The sequence below is a fragment of the Stylophora pistillata genome, chromosome 4 (genome assembly GCF_964205215.1).
Source record: "Stylophora pistillata chromosome 4, jaStyPist1.2, whole genome shotgun sequence".
Classification (NCBI taxonomy): domain Eukaryota; kingdom Metazoa; phylum Cnidaria; class Anthozoa; order Scleractinia; family Pocilloporidae; genus Stylophora; species Stylophora pistillata.
In genome coordinates this window covers 37110558-37129152 of record NC_142522.1, presented here as the reverse complement: position 1 = coordinate 37129152, position 18595 = coordinate 37110558, and the positions used below count along the sequence as shown (strand labels likewise).

Genomic DNA, 18595 nt, shown 5'->3' with positions numbered 1-18595 from the left:
GGTGATCATTTTCATTATTCTTGTAACCTTAATGAGTTATTTTGGGATGATACTGTGTGGAGAAATTAGATGCTACTTAGGGGGTCAAAGAGTCAGCAAAACCATGAAAATCAAGTGTTATTTTTTCTAGGCTTGATTATCTTGTTGAAAGCTCCCTCCAATTCCGATGTGATGTCAAAGACTTTGTCTGAAATAAGGTGTCAAAGACACTTAATTGCACTGTCAATGATACAATGAAGTTGCTACATATTATTTGCAATGCGTTTTGAAGACAACAGGAAGTCAATGTTGACATGATTAAAAGGATTAAACCTGCTTAGAAGGAATTTAAATAAGATCAGCACATTTCCTTAATGAGATCTTACTAATAGTGATTCTTTTTTCATTTTGCTTGTCATATCTTTCAACTGTCTTATTCCTTACCTGAGATGAAAACTTCTTCAAATTTCAATGTAATGTCAAAGACTTTGCCTGAAATAAGGTGTCAGACACTTAATTACACTGCCAATGATATAATGGAGTTGCAACATATTATTTGCAATGCTTTTTAAAGACAACAGGCAGTCAATGCTGACATGATCAAAAGGATTAAACCTGCTTAGAAGGAATTCAAATGAGATCAACACATTTCCTTGAGATCCCACTAAAAGTGATTCTTTTTTCATTTTGCTTGTCATATCTTTCACCTGTCTTATTCCTTACCTGAGAAGGATTCTATTTCAATTTTGTAAAATTTCTACATCCTTATTCTCTGTTTTGACCAAATGATTAAAGGATCATATTTCAATTAACTTCCCCTCGATTCTCAATGGATTAAAATCTTTGTTAAAAGATTTCATGTACATAAAGCAGGTAGAAGTTACACCTACTATAGTTTGCTAGATGGTGGAAAGTCGCCAAAAATACTCTCTGCAGATGATATCGAAAGAACATCTACAGCCAGTAATAAAATGGCATTGTCTGTCCACTGTTCGTTGCTGATCGCGCATCAGACACCACACTACAGTAGTCTCATTGAATCTTCACTCTTTGTTACACTATATAACTTGAAATGACATGTACATTATTGGAAAGAGTTCCACCAAATCTCACTTCTTGTCCATATCCAAGTGTACAATTGTTCAATGGACCAGGCTAAGAACAACCATTAAAATATATAATTAAAGCTGAATACCAGCATTAACATAAAAAAAAAAAAAAAAACACCAGGAATTGTCACACATTTCATAAAACCAAGATTGGTCTGTGCAAATGTCTCTCATTTTGTCATTTTAATGACAAGTTGTCTTACTTCTGAAATAAACTGTTAGAATTTCAATCACTCAAAATGAAAGGTAGCTAATTAAATTCAAAATTAATTTTACAGAACATTTAGCTGAGATAGGGGAGAAAAAAAAAGATCATAGGCTCTGAATATATTCCATTAGAGAATTATTTTAATCATGTTCAACTCATAACTACAGATCTACCAACAGCCATTACTTACAACCAAAGTCATTAAATATTTAAATTATCTGTGATCCTTTCACAGACATCTAAAATCAACCTCTTTAAAGTCAGTCTAATACTGTACATACATTTTAATTTGTTGAGAAATGAAATTAAAGACAAAATATATTTTTTCTTCCTTTTGAAAATCAACAGCTTGCTTGATTAGAGATAAAACAAAAGGATTTCGGAATTTTTCTTTTGAATGTTATTACCTAAAATCGACTTGAAGACATATGGCAAACTTTTACGATCTTAATAGTTAGTACCTTAATCATTACACTACAGTAACTATACTAAACAACTCTTAAGGGGATATTTTAAAGGGTTAATCCGAGAAATCTTTCTTTAAGCACTTGCAGTTTAAAGATTTCATGTGAGAAATAATTTCTCAAATAAAAGTAGTAATTCAAAGCTAAATGGCTTTCAAAACGGAAGTGGGCTTAATGGGAGAGTTAAATTGCACGAAATGTCGGCTTTAATCTCCTTTGAGAGAATCATGAGATTGGCCACTGAAAAAGATTTAAGTTTAAGATATTAAAAACATAGGGAGTGAATTTTTTTCAAATAGTTATGCTGATAAGAATATCTAAGGAAATCTGAAAATCTACGCTTGCTATAATTATAACAAGTCTCAAAATTTTAATAATTAAATCAAAAAACGACCGCCAACACTTAAAAACATTTTACTGTTCGCGAGGGAAACTTCGGTTTAAGCGAGTTATCCAAAAATAGAGCTTGCATCAACGACAAACCTCCGCCTTGCGAAATTCACGAAATTCGAAATCGTAGAAATCTACGTAATTTGAACAGCAAGGTCGGCCAGCTGGTGCTTGTAAACATTAGAAACATATGCGGTCGCGACAAAATTTTCCTAGTTTCAAATTATAATTTTGGCTCTTCCTCAAAAATTTCAACGCTTACAGGCCTAATATAAGTTAGGGTTAAATAAATATCATGACAATAAAGGCTGTGTATGTTAAACACACGCCTTGCATATTTTGAAAAGGATATATCCAGCCAAACGGAAAGATTGTTATTTCAGCAACAAGAGGGGTCGTCGTCACATAGCAAATGCACAGTTACATACAAGCCAAACCTCAATAAAACTCAAGTATCCTATACACTTCCCTCTTCCATAAGCTTATTAAGATTGTCTACAATGTTTTTAAGGATAGTGCCGTAAGGTCCATCACGGTTTGCTTGAAACACTCGCTCTAACATGTCACCGTTCGCATAGTAGTTGAAAACGTGATCGACCCTTCCATGCGATTTCGCTGTAAGGTGCCGATCGATAATTTGATGAATCAGGCTTCGGCAATCCTCCAAGTTCTTGGTTAAAAATTTCTTATCGAAAGAGAAATCCACCTCGTAGAAACTAATAAAAGTCATGGCTGAAGATCGAAAGTTTCTCCTAAATTTCTCTGCTATTTGAATTTCCTCGCGGTTCAGTTGGTCATTTCGAAACAGTATGCTGATCTTGACGACGATTTTCACCAGGTCCTTCACGAGTTTTTCAGCTTCTTTCTTGTTTCCTGTCTCCAATTTCGCTAGCTTGTATAACTGGTCAAGCAGTTCGCCTGTGGTGTCATCCACGAAAGCTTTCGCGACACTTTTCGAGGCCATTTTGCCCAGGATTTTCTTCTGCGCTCGGAGCGCAACGCTTTTCGAGTTAAATCCACTACCGGGTTCAGCTGCTTCGGCCATTTGTTCTCACGATGATGACAACACGTAAAAAGAATGAATTAATCTCCCCCCCTTCCACACAATAAATCTGCAGGGATACGTGTACTGCAATAAACAAATAGAAAGAAAAGCGGTTACTCTTGAAAGCTCATATCCACTGAGGCCATTTGCAAGCTAACCCTCCTCTCGAAAGCGTTAAATACCTGAGCTCCAATGGCTTCGGAAATGCTAGGTCTCCATGCGACCAGTTTCGTCTGTTTTATAATCAAAGTGTGAAGTAATTCGCTTTCTAAAGCCCTCGGGCAACGCAGCAATGCATGTACACAGTATACTATGAAATCGAAATGAAATTCAGCGAGATTACTAAAGCCCAAATGATTGACACGACAAAGACACGTGATTCTGTTATGTGTAAACTTGGGAATAATATAACATGAATATCATAATACTGACTATGGCTACCCATGGGAATTATCTACAATTACATTTAAAAATCCAGACTTCTCACATAACACAAGTTCGTTTTCTTTTCATTGGTCATCGACGTTTTGTAAACAACAGATCTTTCCTCCACGGCGTAAGGTACACCGATGTCTCGCTTTCATTTGTTTACACTTGCTAATTGTTTTATGACCAAAACCGCAGTGATATTTCCCAAACCTGTCACTATTGTCTCGGTGTGTCAACGAAGGAGATAAAAGTGTTGTCCTTTTCAGGTCTTTTTCGTGCCAATTCAGATCATTATACGCCTCTTTTTTTCTCACCGTCTCGACAATAATCATAGGAAGGTCGCAACTGATAGGAAAAAATACTTTGTTAATTGATCGCACGTTTATGTAAGAAACGTGATTAGGTGTAACAGAAATTATTTCTGGCCAGGTCATATGTGGAGACGTTTAGTAAGTTCGTGTTGTGGCTTCGTTGGCTGATCATTTTCTTGGTAGGGTGCCTAATCGTCACACCATTTCTCAATTATTATCTAAATTTATCGATTGCTTTTTAAGGTGCAATTGGGCAATTTTGCGATAAATTAAAACACACACGCGATCACAACCATCGTTTTGAAAACTATGAAATGGAAAGTTTTAAGGTCCAGAGAATATTTTGGCGTTTTGTTTAGCAAGGCAAAGGAAATGCCGTAAGTGATAAAGTCTTTCTCGTGGGTGACCTGTTCAAGTGTGATCAAACACCTTGGTTCCGTGGCCTTTACTATTCACGCGATTCTTGCAAAATAATGCAAGCAGGTGACTGAGCTTGCCGGAAGCTGACAGTAACATGTGATCATTGGAATTCTAAAGGTCTAATATAATCCTACGAATCATCACGACCTTGTCAAACAAGTGCCTACCAGCCGTCGCTTCTAAGTTGGCATCTTCATATTCAGGGCACACCCATCATCAAGAAGACGGATTTTTTTTTTTTTTTTTTTGGGGGGGGGGGGGGGGGAGAGAACTCTTGAGGAGAAGATAAGAGAATTATGATTTCCACTAGACCCCGCCTCCACAGTCTCCCACTTCATCTTAACGCAAAGAAATCCATAACTTACCTTCATATCTTGGCAGCTCTTTGTGTCCCCAAGCTAATTTTACTTCATAATTGGAATATTTTTCGGTAAATTGCTGAAACAAGTTCGGAATAACGAATTCTAATATCAGATACAATGAATATATGAATTTCATATATTATATGGAGTTCATATATTTTGAACTGCGGTATTAGATACGTATGATGCACGATCCTCGCAGTAGATAGCGCTATTTATGCAATAGCGAAAATCAGACCTGAAAAAAATCAGGCCTGTACGGGATTCGAACCCCTGACCTCTGCGATACTAGTGCAGCGCTCTACCAATTGAGCTATAAATGAATAAATGATTTAGCAATGGACATCCACTGGGTGGCTATTCTTGTCCACTGTTCCAGATCGAATTGGAATTTGGAATGTTGGTTTTTGCGGAGGGAGGAAAACCGGAGGACCCGGAGAAAAACCCTCGGAGCAAGGACGAGAACCAACAACAAACTCAACCCACATGAGATGCCAGGTCCGGGAATCGAACCCGGGCCACAGTGGTGGGAGGCGAGTGCTCTCACCACTGCGCCATCCCTGCTCCCCAGTTGATATACTCAACTTAACGGCCTGCTCCCAGTTGGCTTGTTAGCTCAATTGGTAGAGCGCTGCACTAGTATCGCAGGGGTCAGGGGTTCGAATCCCGTACAGGCCTGATTTTTTTCAGGTCTGATTTTCGCTATTGCATAAATAGCGCTATTTACTGCGAGGATCGTGCATCATGCGAATTCTAATATCTAAGAAAAACAGGGTTGCGGTCTAAAATAGCTATTCAGGTCATGGAAAAAACTCGTAGACGATCCGAAAAGGGAAAAACAATGGCACATCGAGACGGCCAGTCTACTGGTGTTAGATTCTAGCGTGGAATATTTCAATTTTCTGCGTGTGCCCCGCCGAAAGTTTAAAGAGACCCGACTGTTTGAAATCTTATTAACACTAATCTAATCACTTTGGTTAGACTGGCCTTGAGCCTCTACGTCTTAGGTGATCGCGGCTCTAGACAACCGAAATGACAAAAAAACCATGAACGTTAGTTATGTTAGTTATGACACTTTACCCTGGTCTCTGCAACTATTAACATCACACATGTTATCACCATTTCTATTATCTTCGTTTCCACTATCGTTTGACATTTGATTTTTTTTTTTCTTAGGCTCTTGAAAAGTAGCAGTCAGCTTTTGAGTATTCTTTTTGAGGCTCTCAATAAATCATTTCTACATTACTGATTGCTAAAAAAAAAACAAAAAAGAATTAATTGAAGCTCTCCCTTAGGGGCTTTGCAGCAACAATGTAGACTAAGTGCTTAAAAATCCCCACTGGCAGGAGGCAGACCAATGGGCTATTTACAGAGTGCAGCCGAGGAGTTAAACCAGGGGCAACTGAGAACAAATCCAGTGAGTGGCAGGGTAAAGGACGATTTGAGCCCAGGACACCAGATTACAAGTCCAGCACCCTAACCACTCAGCCACGCTGCCTCCTAATTCTCCCCTTTAGCTGCTACACATTTCCTTGTAAATTAGCAATGATAATTTAGTGTTAGATCAAGATATCAACCTCTACCTAATAAATTTGAGTATTTACATCACCTGTTTATTGGATAATGCAAGGAGAATTTACATGTTAATCACTTCTGGGAGTTAAAGGGTTCTCTCACTATTAGTTCAGGTTGAATATAGCTCCATGAGCTTTTTAGCAGTATGCAAACATCTCAAATCTCACCACCACCCCCCCCCCCCCCCACCATAGACATGAAATAGACAGATTTAAGTTACTTTTCTGCTGACTCATGTAAATGTATTTTCCCAAATTGATATAAAGAACAGCTTATAATAATTTATGATTTCATAGAAATTGCAATTATAGCTATTTATATAATCAACAGTTTCACCAGCTTTTTATCAGCCAGAAGTTTCGACAGTTTTCGACCGCTGTTTGAATTTCAGAGAAGCTTAATAGTTGCTCAAGAATCAGCCAATAGCAATTCTAGACTATTAGAAACTCTTAAAACTCTCCATAGGAGATGATGGGATGAAAAAAAGTAAGTTTCACTTGTTTGTCAAGCTAAAGGTACAAAGGCACAATGGCACAATGGCTCTGCACAAACAAAACCTGGAATGCATAAATTCCTATTCTCTAGGTTTTATTATCTGAGGTGGAAAGATTTGAAGCTAAAATTTAGACAACACCACTCACTGGTGTTCTCTGACACATACTCCTTTATATCATATTAACAAATACACATTTCAGTTGAACTATATAACATCAACGTGGAAGGCATATATTTTTGTAAAATTTTGTTCCTGATTTAAAGGTGTTAAACCCAGATTAATATTGTTTCTCTTTTGTTTCAGCTCATAATAATATAAAGATACCAGCTGAATAAAGATCTAAATCAACAGAACTGAACCACAGCAGCTATAACTTTTAACGACTTCACTCCCAAGATCTACATCTCAATTCTCCACTCTGTTGGATATACTTTTCCCTGGAATGTTAGCTAAGAAAATAATTAGTGTTAAATCAAACATTTATCCCTAATTAGTGTTTTCCTCTCTTCTTGTCACCCTGCTTCTTAATAATATACTGATAACTTGAGAGGAATTTTCTTTCGCTTGCAGTGCAGCCATCTTATTAGGTAATGTTAAGCAGTGTGCAATCGTTTGTTCAACGGGCCATTTTCTCACTGCTGCTCACCTTGGTACAAATTTCTTTCTCTCCCCATCCTTTTGCCTCCATTAAAATCAAATATGACAGCCATAATTTTCATAGAGAAAATACTGAGCACTTGCTCATTAAAACCATGCCTGCTGTGCCGGCTAAATTTCTTTTAGATTACTCATTGGTGGGAAAGCATAACTTACTATACACATGTAGATATTAGCAGCGATATGATTTCTTAAATATTCTGTTCTATGAATATGTCAACATCTGTATATTCTTACCATAATCAACCTCAAAGCAAATAATAAGGTTTTCAAAGTTCTTGGTAAAAGCAACTTGCAAGGGGATATTCTCCATTTGAAGGCAATGCAGAAATTCTCCAGTTTGGCTGTAAATGTATATTGCAGGATTTCCTCGGTCACAAACCACAAGATTTCCATGGGTATAATCAGCAGCAACACTGCATGGATGCTCCAAACAACCTTTGGCAATCTCTTTCACAAAGTTTCCACTCTTGTCAAACACTACTAAGCTCTCTATCCCTGAATCAGCCACAAAAAATTTACCATTGAGAAATACTGCTTTTTGTGGTGATAAAAGAATCTCATCTCCAAACACCATAGACAGTTTTCCTGATTGATGGTACACTAGAATGCATGGTTCAGTATCCTCTCGCGTTTCTTCATAGCATGGACCTGAGGTGATCACAAACCGTCCATGCACGTCAACAGATATAGATGTAAACTTCACATTTTGTCTTGGAGGGGTCACAAATTTTTTCTTAAAGTTTCCATTCATATCATAATGCAAAAGTCGATTGCTTTCCCGATTTAACACAACTATCTCATTGTCGTCTGAAACTCCAATGTCCCATAAGTCACCATACATGATGCGAAATCTTTTTAAATGCTCTCCTTCCTCATTGAAGATATGCACATGTTTCAGTTCTTCATCCAGTGCTACAAAATGGCCTGAGTTCCTGGCCACTGCTACTGAGAAGGGGTTAAAGTTTTGGACTCCACAAGTTAAGTTGTCCACTGTCTGAATCAAAGTACCACAGTTTGAAAAGTCTATACTTCTCACGTCAACAGGTGTGACAAAACAAGCACCTGAGAAAACAGAGACTACAGGAATCTCTTCACCCCCTGTGGCAGAATCCAGATCTACGTCTGAAGCCATGGTTATAGACAGATTGCCTAGCGAACAGTCATCTCGAAGGAACTTGTCAACTGACTCAGTATTGGACAGTGACACATCAAATGGGTGAGTAAACTCACGATTCGCCCAAAACTTTCGTGATTCCAAAGATTCTGAGAATTCATTTAACTCTTCGATCAGGGCGTCTTTGAGATCTTTCAGGTCGCTTACTTCACCATTCTGCATTATGTCCTCAATAGTCTGGATGCAGCTTGTGGCATTTTCGCAAAGCTCCGTGACATTGGATTTATGAGTTTCAAAGGTTACCTCATTGCGATTCTGACTTAATTTTTGATCAATTTCATCGAGTATTCTGCTTTCGTGTTCACGTACTTTTGTGATAACATTTTCGGCGATCGATTTTATCTTCTGTTTGATTTCTTGCGCTTTGCTTCTAGTAGTATCATAGCGATCCTCCATTTCCTTCAGAGCAGTCTCGGCACCCTCTAATTTAACTTTACAAGTTTTAAGAGCTTCTTTGATGGCTTCTTTCTCCTTCCGTCCAGGTGTGCGTTCGATCAAGCGCACAAGAAGGTGATTTTTTGGAAAAGCAGCAATACCGCCTTCAGGAATAGCGGACTCGATGCGACACTCAGGACATTCGATGAAATCTTTTTTCTTCCGAACCATTCCCTCAAGGCAATGTTGACAGACATTGTGAGCGCAGTTCGGAAGGCACTTAGGTTCTTCAAAGTCCTCTAAACAAATGGGACAACTTATTTCAAGTTCGACTGCTGCCACCACGTCGTTCCGCGTGGCAGTCGCCATTTTATTTTTGTCTCGTCTCAAGAAAAACAAAGTAGTACGCATGATCAACAAACCCTTGGGAGTGAAACTGTTGCGGAGAAGTGTTATAATTATTAATTAGGACAGTGCTTTGTGAACTCTTTGTGCACTAATTATTAATTAGGACGGTGCTTTGTGCTATTCTAGCAAGAAAACAGCCTTGAAATCCCACGTTTCGAATGGTAAGTGTTCGTTATGACTAATTCATCAATTTTTAAATCGAAAACTTACAATGAAATCAGAGAGTTTTATGTTGAGTCAGAGAGTTTAATTTTTGGCCCAATCTTCTGATCTGTTATTCGCGACTCTTCCAAAGCGTGACGGCTTTCTTTCCGGGCATCCGCTGCCAATTCCTGAACTAAATAAAAATTTATACTTTTTCCTAGGATCTAGATCATTATGGTGGTTGCCTTAAAGCTCTTTGAATCATTTTTCTCTCAATTTTTTTTTTCAAATAAATAGAGGTCGTCTTGAAGGGACCGAAGTAAAGCCGAAATGTCGATTTTAGTTTTCAATTGAACGAAACCGAAATACAGCACGTTAGTAAGTAAAGGATAACTACATCCTATCAGAAAGTCAGCCAGAGGCTGGAAGGGTTGAAACGAACGAGATCAGAGCAAGATGAAGTCTTAACTTATCGTCACAAATAGAACTTCGCAAGAAACCGGAAGTGCAACAGAGAAACTTGAAGTGCTCAGTTTAGTATTTGAGATCATTAGGTTTTCTGTTGATGTGATCTTTCATTTTAGTTTAACTAGTCTAATTATGACCATATTTGACTGCAAAGGGCACTTGAAATGAGAAAAACTAAATAAATTCTGACGTGGATTAACTTTATGATACGAGAGTTACTCAAAACATTAAGTTATGGGATTCCGACAACAACAAAGCTATACACTGGAAGAATTTCTCACATCTCTAGGGATTTGGGTATCTCCATCTTTAAAACGCAGGTTTTACAAGTACCATATTTCCATTTATGCTACTTACAACATGATTGTTTGGGTATAATGAGGAAATTATGTGAAAAATTGCACTAAGGGTTAACAAGGATATGGAGTGATCTACGGGATTATCCCTTAATCTGTTTTTCTTTGATTTCTATTGCGTGGATTGAGGTTGTGATTGTCATTACCTTTTGGCCTGGTTAAATAATTCATTTATTTTTGTGTCTGCCTAAAGGGTATAAATTGCTTGTTTACCTGAGCACTGAATTTTTATTCATGATAACATGATTTTGAGTGTAATTTGATGATAATAAGCAGAAGTCAATTTTTCATTGCATGAGCCCATACATCAAGTGGAATTTGTAGTCTTTGAAAAATTTGCCAATGCTTATTTACACCAAATTGCACAAATGATCATGTTGTTACTTATTGATAAGTTATATGAAAAAAGCATCACAGAAAGTCAAGACAGCTGAAATTTTGACAGCATGCTTGCTTTTTTAAATTTCCACTCATTTTTTAACTTTGCATTAGTTTTTCACAAAAAATGCACTTGTTTTCAGCCAATCAGACATGCATTTTATGCTTATGTACATTTTTATATGGGATACCCAAATCCCTGATGACATAGGTATCTCTTTCCAGAATGGTAGATGGTTTATTCTCCTGGTTAATTATAACAGACTGTCCAATTTCTGATTTTTGTGATACCAATTTTTGTATTGCTTTTTTTAGCAAAATTTCACAGTCAGCCATACTGGGAGATGATAATTATTGTATACTTTTCCGGCCAAGCTTAAAGAGGAGGGATACCTTTATCCTCAGTGACATGAGTATCCCTTCTGGCTGCCGATTTCTTGGTATCCCCTTGGTAATTGAGAACTTTCTCAATTTTGATTATAGTGAAGCCCTTTTTGTTATTGTACAGTTATTTAATATAGAAGATGACACTCAAGAAAACTGGGAAAAAGGGAACTACTGTTTTACCATTCCATGCTCAAAAGAGAAGGAGATACTCAAGTCTTTAAAATGTATTCATTTTCCAAGTTCTTAGTCATCAGTTGTCATATTTTGAAGATTGATTGACGTAAACTGCTTTTGTGTAAATATTTTCAAAAATAAAAATGGAAGATGACATGATCACCTTGACCTTAACAAGAAGACAAGGGATCCTCAGTGATACAGGTACCCTTTCCCAGTGAGGTTGCCTTGGCCTTCTTTGTCCACTTAAGTCAATGTCAGCTGTTTCTAGATCTAGGTTCTGAAAAACTATTTATTCAAAAGAAAACCAAACAATAAATAAATAATAACATAAATAAGTAATTATCACAATGAGCTGGAGTGTGAGCCAAAAGCATTGTTCCATTTAGAAATTATCCATGGAGGATTGAGTTTGAATATGAAAGCGATCGTTGAAGTATTGAACACTACTTAGCAGTAGTGAAAGTAAGGCCTAAAAAAAGATCAGGCCTCTACGGGATTTGAACCCATGATCGCTGCTTTACCGTTGCAGTGCTCTACCAACTGAGCCAACAACTTACTACTGCCTAACTAGTGTTCATTACTGTGGAGATCGCTCTCATATTCATTCTTTAACGGCAGTTCACATAATTATATGACCTCCATATATTCACAACCATCGTCAGGATCAAGTTTGTGGTTGCTGCTGCCCACTGAACTACGAAGCCTAATGTTGTGAAAGAAGCAATTTGTAGTCTACAATCAGTGACACATTGACCTTTTCAAACCCCTATTTCTTTCAATTCATACCTTTTGACCTTGTTAAGTTAGCCTATTCATACTCTCCCCCCCAAAACGATGTTGTATCGAGATTCCGGGAACTCTTAGCTTCATAGAGGCAACATTGAATGGGGGAGGGGGGTTTTATAAATGATTTATGGCGCGGTACGAAAGGTTGTATTTTCCAGCACATATTTAGCACTGTTAAAACACGATGTGTGAACTAATTTTTTCGCTGATGGTAGCCTCTATGTTCCGTAGGTGCCACCTCAGTACAGCTCATCTTGCTAAAAGTATTTCTTCGTCACTGTTAACAGAAACAGAACCAAGCGAAGAGTCCGTGAGACATGGAAAGTGGTGTAGAAGTCCTGCAGGCCGTAATCATCGGCATCTCTATTGCAATATTTCTTCTCAACATTAAAAGCTACGTCAAATCCGCCGAACTGTTCCGAGAGTGCTTGGTGCTGTTGAGCAGTAGTGATATGACCACGATGCAAGAAATTTTGGATGTGCGCAAGAAATTGATTCTGATAGTGTACAGTAGATTGGGAACGGCGTATTACTTCAACGATGAATTCGAAAGTGCCATCGATTGCTATTATAAGGCTCTTGCACTTGCTCAAGAATTGGGGGATAAAAAGGGTGAGTGCACAAATTATGGCAACCTAGGAAGTGCCCATCTCAAGACCGAGAAGTACATGAAGGCAGTCGATTATTCCACCAAAGCTCTTGAGATCAGCAAAGCGATTGGCAGTAAGCGAGAGGAAGGTACTAATAATGGGAACCTTGGGACCATCTTTCAATGTTTAGGAGACTTTTCCAAATCGCTAGACTATCACAAGAAGTCCCTGGAAATCAACGAAAAACTTGCTGAACTTCCAGGGCAGGCACAAGATTGTAAAATCATCGGAGATGTTTGTAAGCGTCTTGGTGATCCAGAGCAGGCTATTAAATACTATGAAAATGCTGTCTTATTGAAGCATCGAATAAGAGACCGACGTGGGGAATGCGATGACGCTGACAAACTTGCAGAACTTTGCCTATCTGTGGGAAAATTTAAGAAGGCAGAATTTTATCAATTGAGAGCTCTTGAGATCAGCCAGGAAATCGGGGGAAAGGAAGAGCAACACAGGCTCGTGACTAACCTAGGTGTCCTGTACGACTCCATTGGAGAATACTCGAGATCTAAGGAATGCCAAGAGAACGCCCTCACATTGGCAAGACAGGCAGGAGATGTTAAGCAAGAGGCTCTCTCCCTCAGTGGTCTGGGAACCGCCCACGGTCGCCTCGGCAATTATGAGCAAGCTATGGAATGCCTCGTGCAGGCACTTGCAATGAGGCAACGCATCGGAGATAAGAGCGGAGAGGCCACTACCCTTGGTAACTTAAGTTTAACCTACCACTCCTTCGGCCAATATTCCGAAGCTGAAGAGCATTTGCAAAGATCCCTTGAAATAAATCTGGAACTCAACAACAGAGGGGGAGAAGGTGCAAACTATGGAAACCTTGGCGTGGTCTTTCACGCTCGTGGCGAATTTCTGAAAGCCATAAACTATCATGAAAAGGCACTTCAGATCAGGAGAGAACTTGGAGACAAGCGTAACGAAAGTATCGACTACCATAACATCGCATTAGCTTATGAATCTTTAGCAAATTATTCTAAGGCCCTGGAATATCAACAAAAATCACTCCAACTCAGCAGAGAAACTGCGCATCCGGCTGCTGTCGCTAAAGGATATTGTAACCTTGCAAGTATTTACCATTCTCTGGGAGAGCGTGCAGAAAGCTTTAAGTATATTGAAGAATCTCTTAAGTCTATTCGCACAGTCGAGGACAAACTCTCCAAGGTGGCCTTGTATGATAGTTTGGGGACGGTGTTTAACGAACTTGGTGATTATGACCAGGCTCTAACTTTTATCGAAAGGGCACTGGAGCTATCGATAGAAATGAAGACGAAGTGGGAGGAAGGGGAGATAAATTTAAGTCTTGCAGATCTGTATCGCCACCAGGGAGACTTCAGCAAATCTTTAGAGTACGGCCAGAGATCACTTGACATTTTTGAAGAATTAGGAAACAAAAGAGGAAAGATGAATTGTCATTTAATCCTTGGAAGCACATTGCGGAGCACTGGCGAATATACCCTGGCAATAAAAAACCACGAGAAAGCTTTCCAAATAAGCAACGAAATAGGAGACAGGAAAGGGCAAGGTACTGCCTGTGCCGAAATAGGCCTCTGTCTGGGATGGGTCGGAGACATTTCCAGAGGTTTGCAATATTTATTAAAAAGTGTCAACATCTACGAGGGTATTAGAGGCTTTCTTGGCGACGAGGATCAGTTCAAAGTATCGTTTGTGGACGCTAACATTTTTCCTTACCAGTTGCTCGTTTGCTTTTTGTGTCAATCAGAAGAGAATGTCAACAAAGCTATATACACTGCTGAGCTGGGGCGTGCTAGAGGACTCGCAGATTTGATGTCAAAGCGATACTTCATTCAAGGGGTTAACCAGGGCGAAGAACTGAAAGTCAACGACATTGAAACACTGTTATTGAAGGAAGACTGCACTATTCTGTACATCGCCTACCATGTGAACGAGCTTTTCCTTTGGGTCATAAAACCAAACCAGAGCATAAAATTTAGGAAAGTACCGAGAGAAGTTATGGAAGCAATTCCTCAGCGTCTTAAAGATGTGACTATTGACCAATTGTTTGAGTCCTTGGTTAATACAACATATGCACATTACAATTTTGGACGAAGTAGTTCCTGTGAAGACAGATCGTTTTTTACCTTTGAGGCGGGCCAAAAATGTTCTCAACCACAACCACGTGAAAATCCCGCACGCCTTTGTGAGGTGGAAGAAGATGATGATGACGATGAGGAGTTCCTGCTGGATAGTTCATGTAAGACAGCCTTGCGGTTGTGGTACGACATAATAATTGCGCCTGTTAAAAATCTCCTTGAGGGTTCCAAAATCATCGTAGTTCCAGAGGGAGAGTTGCACAAGGTACCGTTTCAAGCTCTGGAGGACGAGAGTGGAAAGTATCTGTCGGAGACATATGAGATTAGGGTGGTTCCATCCTTGACTACCCTCAAGTTAATCCACGACAGCCCAGAGGATTATCACAGCGAAAGGGGTGTGCTGATTGTCGGCGATCCCGAAGTTGGAGAAGTTTTGTTGAACGGAGAAGAAAAACATATATCAGGACTACCGTGTGCCAGAATGGAAGCAGAGATGATTAGCAAGCTACTAGAACTTGAGCCCTCAAGAATCTTGCTTGGCAAACATGCCACAAAGCACGCTGTGCTGCAGGAGTTGAGCGAAGTGAGTTTAATCCACTTTGCTGCGCATGGTGATGCATTCAGAGGTGAGATATGTCTGGCACCTATCCGTTGCGCGAATAAAATCCCTGAAAAGGATGATTTCATACTGACCATGAGCGATGTGTCAAAGGTCCAGCTTCGAGCTAAGCTTGTGGTGCTCAGCTGTTGTCATAGTGGTCGTGGGGAAATTAAGGCCGAAGGAGTTGTCGGAATCGCTCGAGCCTTTTTAGGATCTGGCGCACGATCTGTGTTGGCTTCACTATGGGCCGTGGATGACAAAGCAACATTGCAATTCATGAAGCAATTCTATGACCATCTGGTCCGTGGGAAAAGCGCCAGTGAATCACTTCATGAAACGATGAATTGGATGAGAAGAAGTACTGAGAGAAGGAGGTACTCTCAAGTCTGTCAGTGGGCACCATTTGTCCTAATTGGGGACGACGTAGCACTAACATTTGGAAAATCACACCCTTAAATTAAGGACTCGAACTGATAAGCTCATCCTTGCTTTCATCATGACTTCAAGGTCATCATTTCGTACAGCTTCTCCGTTCTCTATTCACAAGTCAATACTTAAAAAGAGAAGGCCTAGCTGGAATTAAAACAGTTTAGCGATCTGATGGTATCTTTTACTGCTTTCTTCACCTCTGCAATTCTCCAGCAGTAAAGAATCGGGTTCAGAGATGAGTTGAGGTAAACAATCGTAATTGCGAAACGAAGAAATGCCATCCCCAATGCACTTTCAGGCAATACACCGTACGTAAATGGCAGGAACACAAAACTGAAGGGGAGATAACAAACAAGCATTGTAAACTGTACCCAAGCTATGCCATAAACAGTCCTTTTGTATCTTACTACATTCAATGGGATTGTTGGTTGGTTTGAAAGTTGAAAGTGGTCTTGTACTTGTACTTGATGATGGCGCAGGAGAAGATAGATCTTGTTGTAAGAGAGAGAAGAGATTATCAAACACAGCACAAGAAAAACAATAAATGTGAGCCGAGAAACTTCTATGCCCCATCTACTGTGCCTCCATACACCGAAAGCACTACAAAGAAACCAAATGCCAATTACAATCATTCGGACGCGCATTAATGTCACAGTCTGTCTGTACCTAAGCCTCAACAACAACGCGAGTAGTCTGTCCACACTTATGGCAGTTGATGTCAAGACAGAGACTGCAAACAGAACATAACTTGAAGTAGTATTTAATCGATCGCTGTAGTAGAATAGATGATTTCCCACATTTGTTATTCTACCCGTAAGAGTTACACAAAAGAGCGGTTGCGCAGTTAGGCCAACACAAAGATCACTGATTGTCAGAGAACGAAAGAGGAGTTTCGTTGGTGGATAAATAGACGTCACTTTACGAAGGGCAATCAGTATAAGCCGGTATTGGCCAATGTTGTAATGATGGAGAGAAAAATGTTTAAGGTGGCCAAAAATGTAACCATGCCTACAAGCGATGGCTGTACTTTAAGTGTATTATTCACATCTTCAGCTGAACTGATGTTCGCCATTGATCAGTCCTTGGAGTACAGCATCTGGTTGTGAACTAACACTTGTTTTTCGCCAACGAATTGAAGTTCACTGTTTTTTTAAGCTTAGTTTGAGGCCTTGATGCAGATGCTTTAACGGCAACTCTTGTGACTGAGACGAGTGTTTTTCTTAACAAATTGAATATTCATCTGTTAATGGGTAAAGAATTCCAAAGTATGTTTGTATAACACCTCACTTCGTTCTTTCTGCGTACATGTGATTAACCAATGAAAGATGAAGATTGTCTTAGTCACTTCCTCTATATCCCCCGCAAATGACACGCAACGAATGGTTTCGTGCTTGTTGTAAGATTACAACACGTAGTAAGCTCATTGAAAGAGGATGTACTTTCTACTATTTATGATTAGAGACAAATAGGGAAGTTAGTTTTATTTTGCCAACAAGGAAGAAATAAAGAAGCTCGAGATTGTCCGTCATCTTTCATCTGTTTCAAATTTATTCAAGAAAAAGCCAGATGTTTGCTTCTTCCCAACTTCGAGCGCAACACATGCGATAAGTCAGTAATGTTTTGAGGACAATGATGGGCCAAACAATTCGCGATTTTGTTTCAATTCTTATCCATCGTAAGATTTTTTCTTAAAGTCGGAAAAAGGTTTATACCAGAAAATTGCAATTATTTGCCTTATTAAAACTGCGAGTTCAAAAAATGTTGATGAGTCAAATTAGTCGGTTTTACTTTGAAAACAAGGATGTAACTAGGAACACGCGTGTTCTGTCACCGTTTGTAATAATTGTCGCATGCAATACAAAAGCTGTCACTATTCATATTAACAAACCTCGCACTATTTATTAGAATAAGCATAAAAAAAGTGCGTAAGTGTCGTTGCAAAGTACTGAATAATGCGACGGCAAGTTTTACCATAAAGTGCTATGTTCTGTTTATGACGGTAAATTGGATGAGTGATTTGGGCTTCTCCACAACCTCGAGTACAACGTAGGTAAGTCAAAAAGGACGTAAATACATTTAAGTATTTTTTTACTCGCTCGGTACAGTTTGTTGCCCGAAAGTTGTAAACGATCGGTAGCTCGCCAGGCAGATGATAATGATCAATTCAGCGCCGCGTTTCCTTCTTTTTCAATTTCAAAATAATAACATCAAAGCAATTGCTGCCTTCACAAAAATTTTGAAGAACAATAAAGTAGATGATGGGCAACTAGTCGTTTTTTTAGCGACCTATGGGCAATATCGATTGTAAATGGCGGCGTTTCGACTGCAACACTGTTTGTCTTCGGCGTCACGAAGACCATTGGAAAAGCTGTCGAAATTTTAATCAGGACTCTTAAACATTAGACAAGCAATTAAACGATCACACATCAATACAACCACAATATTAACAACACACATCTTTAATAAATCATTGGATATTGAATGGATAGGTAAGTCATACCATTTCTCACTCCGCATCGTACCACTACTTAACAATTCTTGGTATCAAAAGAATGGGAGCATATATATTAACCTTTATTAATCCATAAGCCCTTACGGGGTTTCTTTACTCATATTAAGGTATTCTTTTTATTTACTTTCTTAAAGGAACACTGTCACGGGTTGACATGCACATTAGCATACACTCTCTCCGAGACTTGTCACGCTCGACGGCCATTATGGAAATATCAGTGAGTTGAAGAATTCTGCATATATTTT

The 18595-nt window shown here is 39.0% G+C and overlaps 3 protein-coding genes across 3 annotated transcripts; 1 reads left to right on the top strand and 2 right to left on the bottom strand.

Annotated features, from left to right (window-relative positions):
* Positions 1 to 1414: 1414 nt before the first annotated feature.
* On the bottom strand, positions 1415 to 3505 carry LOC111328809 (tumor necrosis factor alpha-induced protein 8). Its single transcript, XM_022933323.2, has 2 exons — positions 3378 to 3505; positions 1415 to 3279 (listed from the first exon to the last, which is right to left on the bottom strand). The coding sequence occupies exon 2, from the start codon at positions 3193 to 3195 to the stop codon at positions 2608 to 2610; it is 588 nt and encodes a 195-aa protein (XP_022789058.1). The 5' UTR covers positions 3196 to 3279; positions 3378 to 3505; the 3' UTR covers positions 1415 to 2607.
* Positions 3506 to 6304: 2799 nt separating this feature from the next.
* Positions 6305 to 9408, bottom strand: LOC111328808 (uncharacterized). The gene has a single exon (XM_022933322.2). The coding sequence runs from the start codon at positions 9406 to 9408 to the stop codon at positions 7651 to 7653; it is 1758 nt and encodes a 585-aa protein (XP_022789057.1). The 3' UTR covers positions 6305 to 7650.
* A 46-nt stretch (positions 9409 to 9454) lies between these two features.
* LOC111328807 (uncharacterized) lies at positions 9455 to 17366 on the top strand. The gene is made up of 2 exons (XM_022933321.2): positions 9455 to 9566; positions 12389 to 17366. Exon 2 carries the CDS (start codon positions 12419 to 12421, stop codon positions 15863 to 15865), a length of 3447 nt encoding a protein of 1148 aa, XP_022789056.2. The 5' UTR covers positions 9455 to 9566; positions 12389 to 12418; the 3' UTR covers positions 15866 to 17366.
* The last annotated feature ends 1229 nt before the right edge of the window (positions 17367 to 18595 follow it).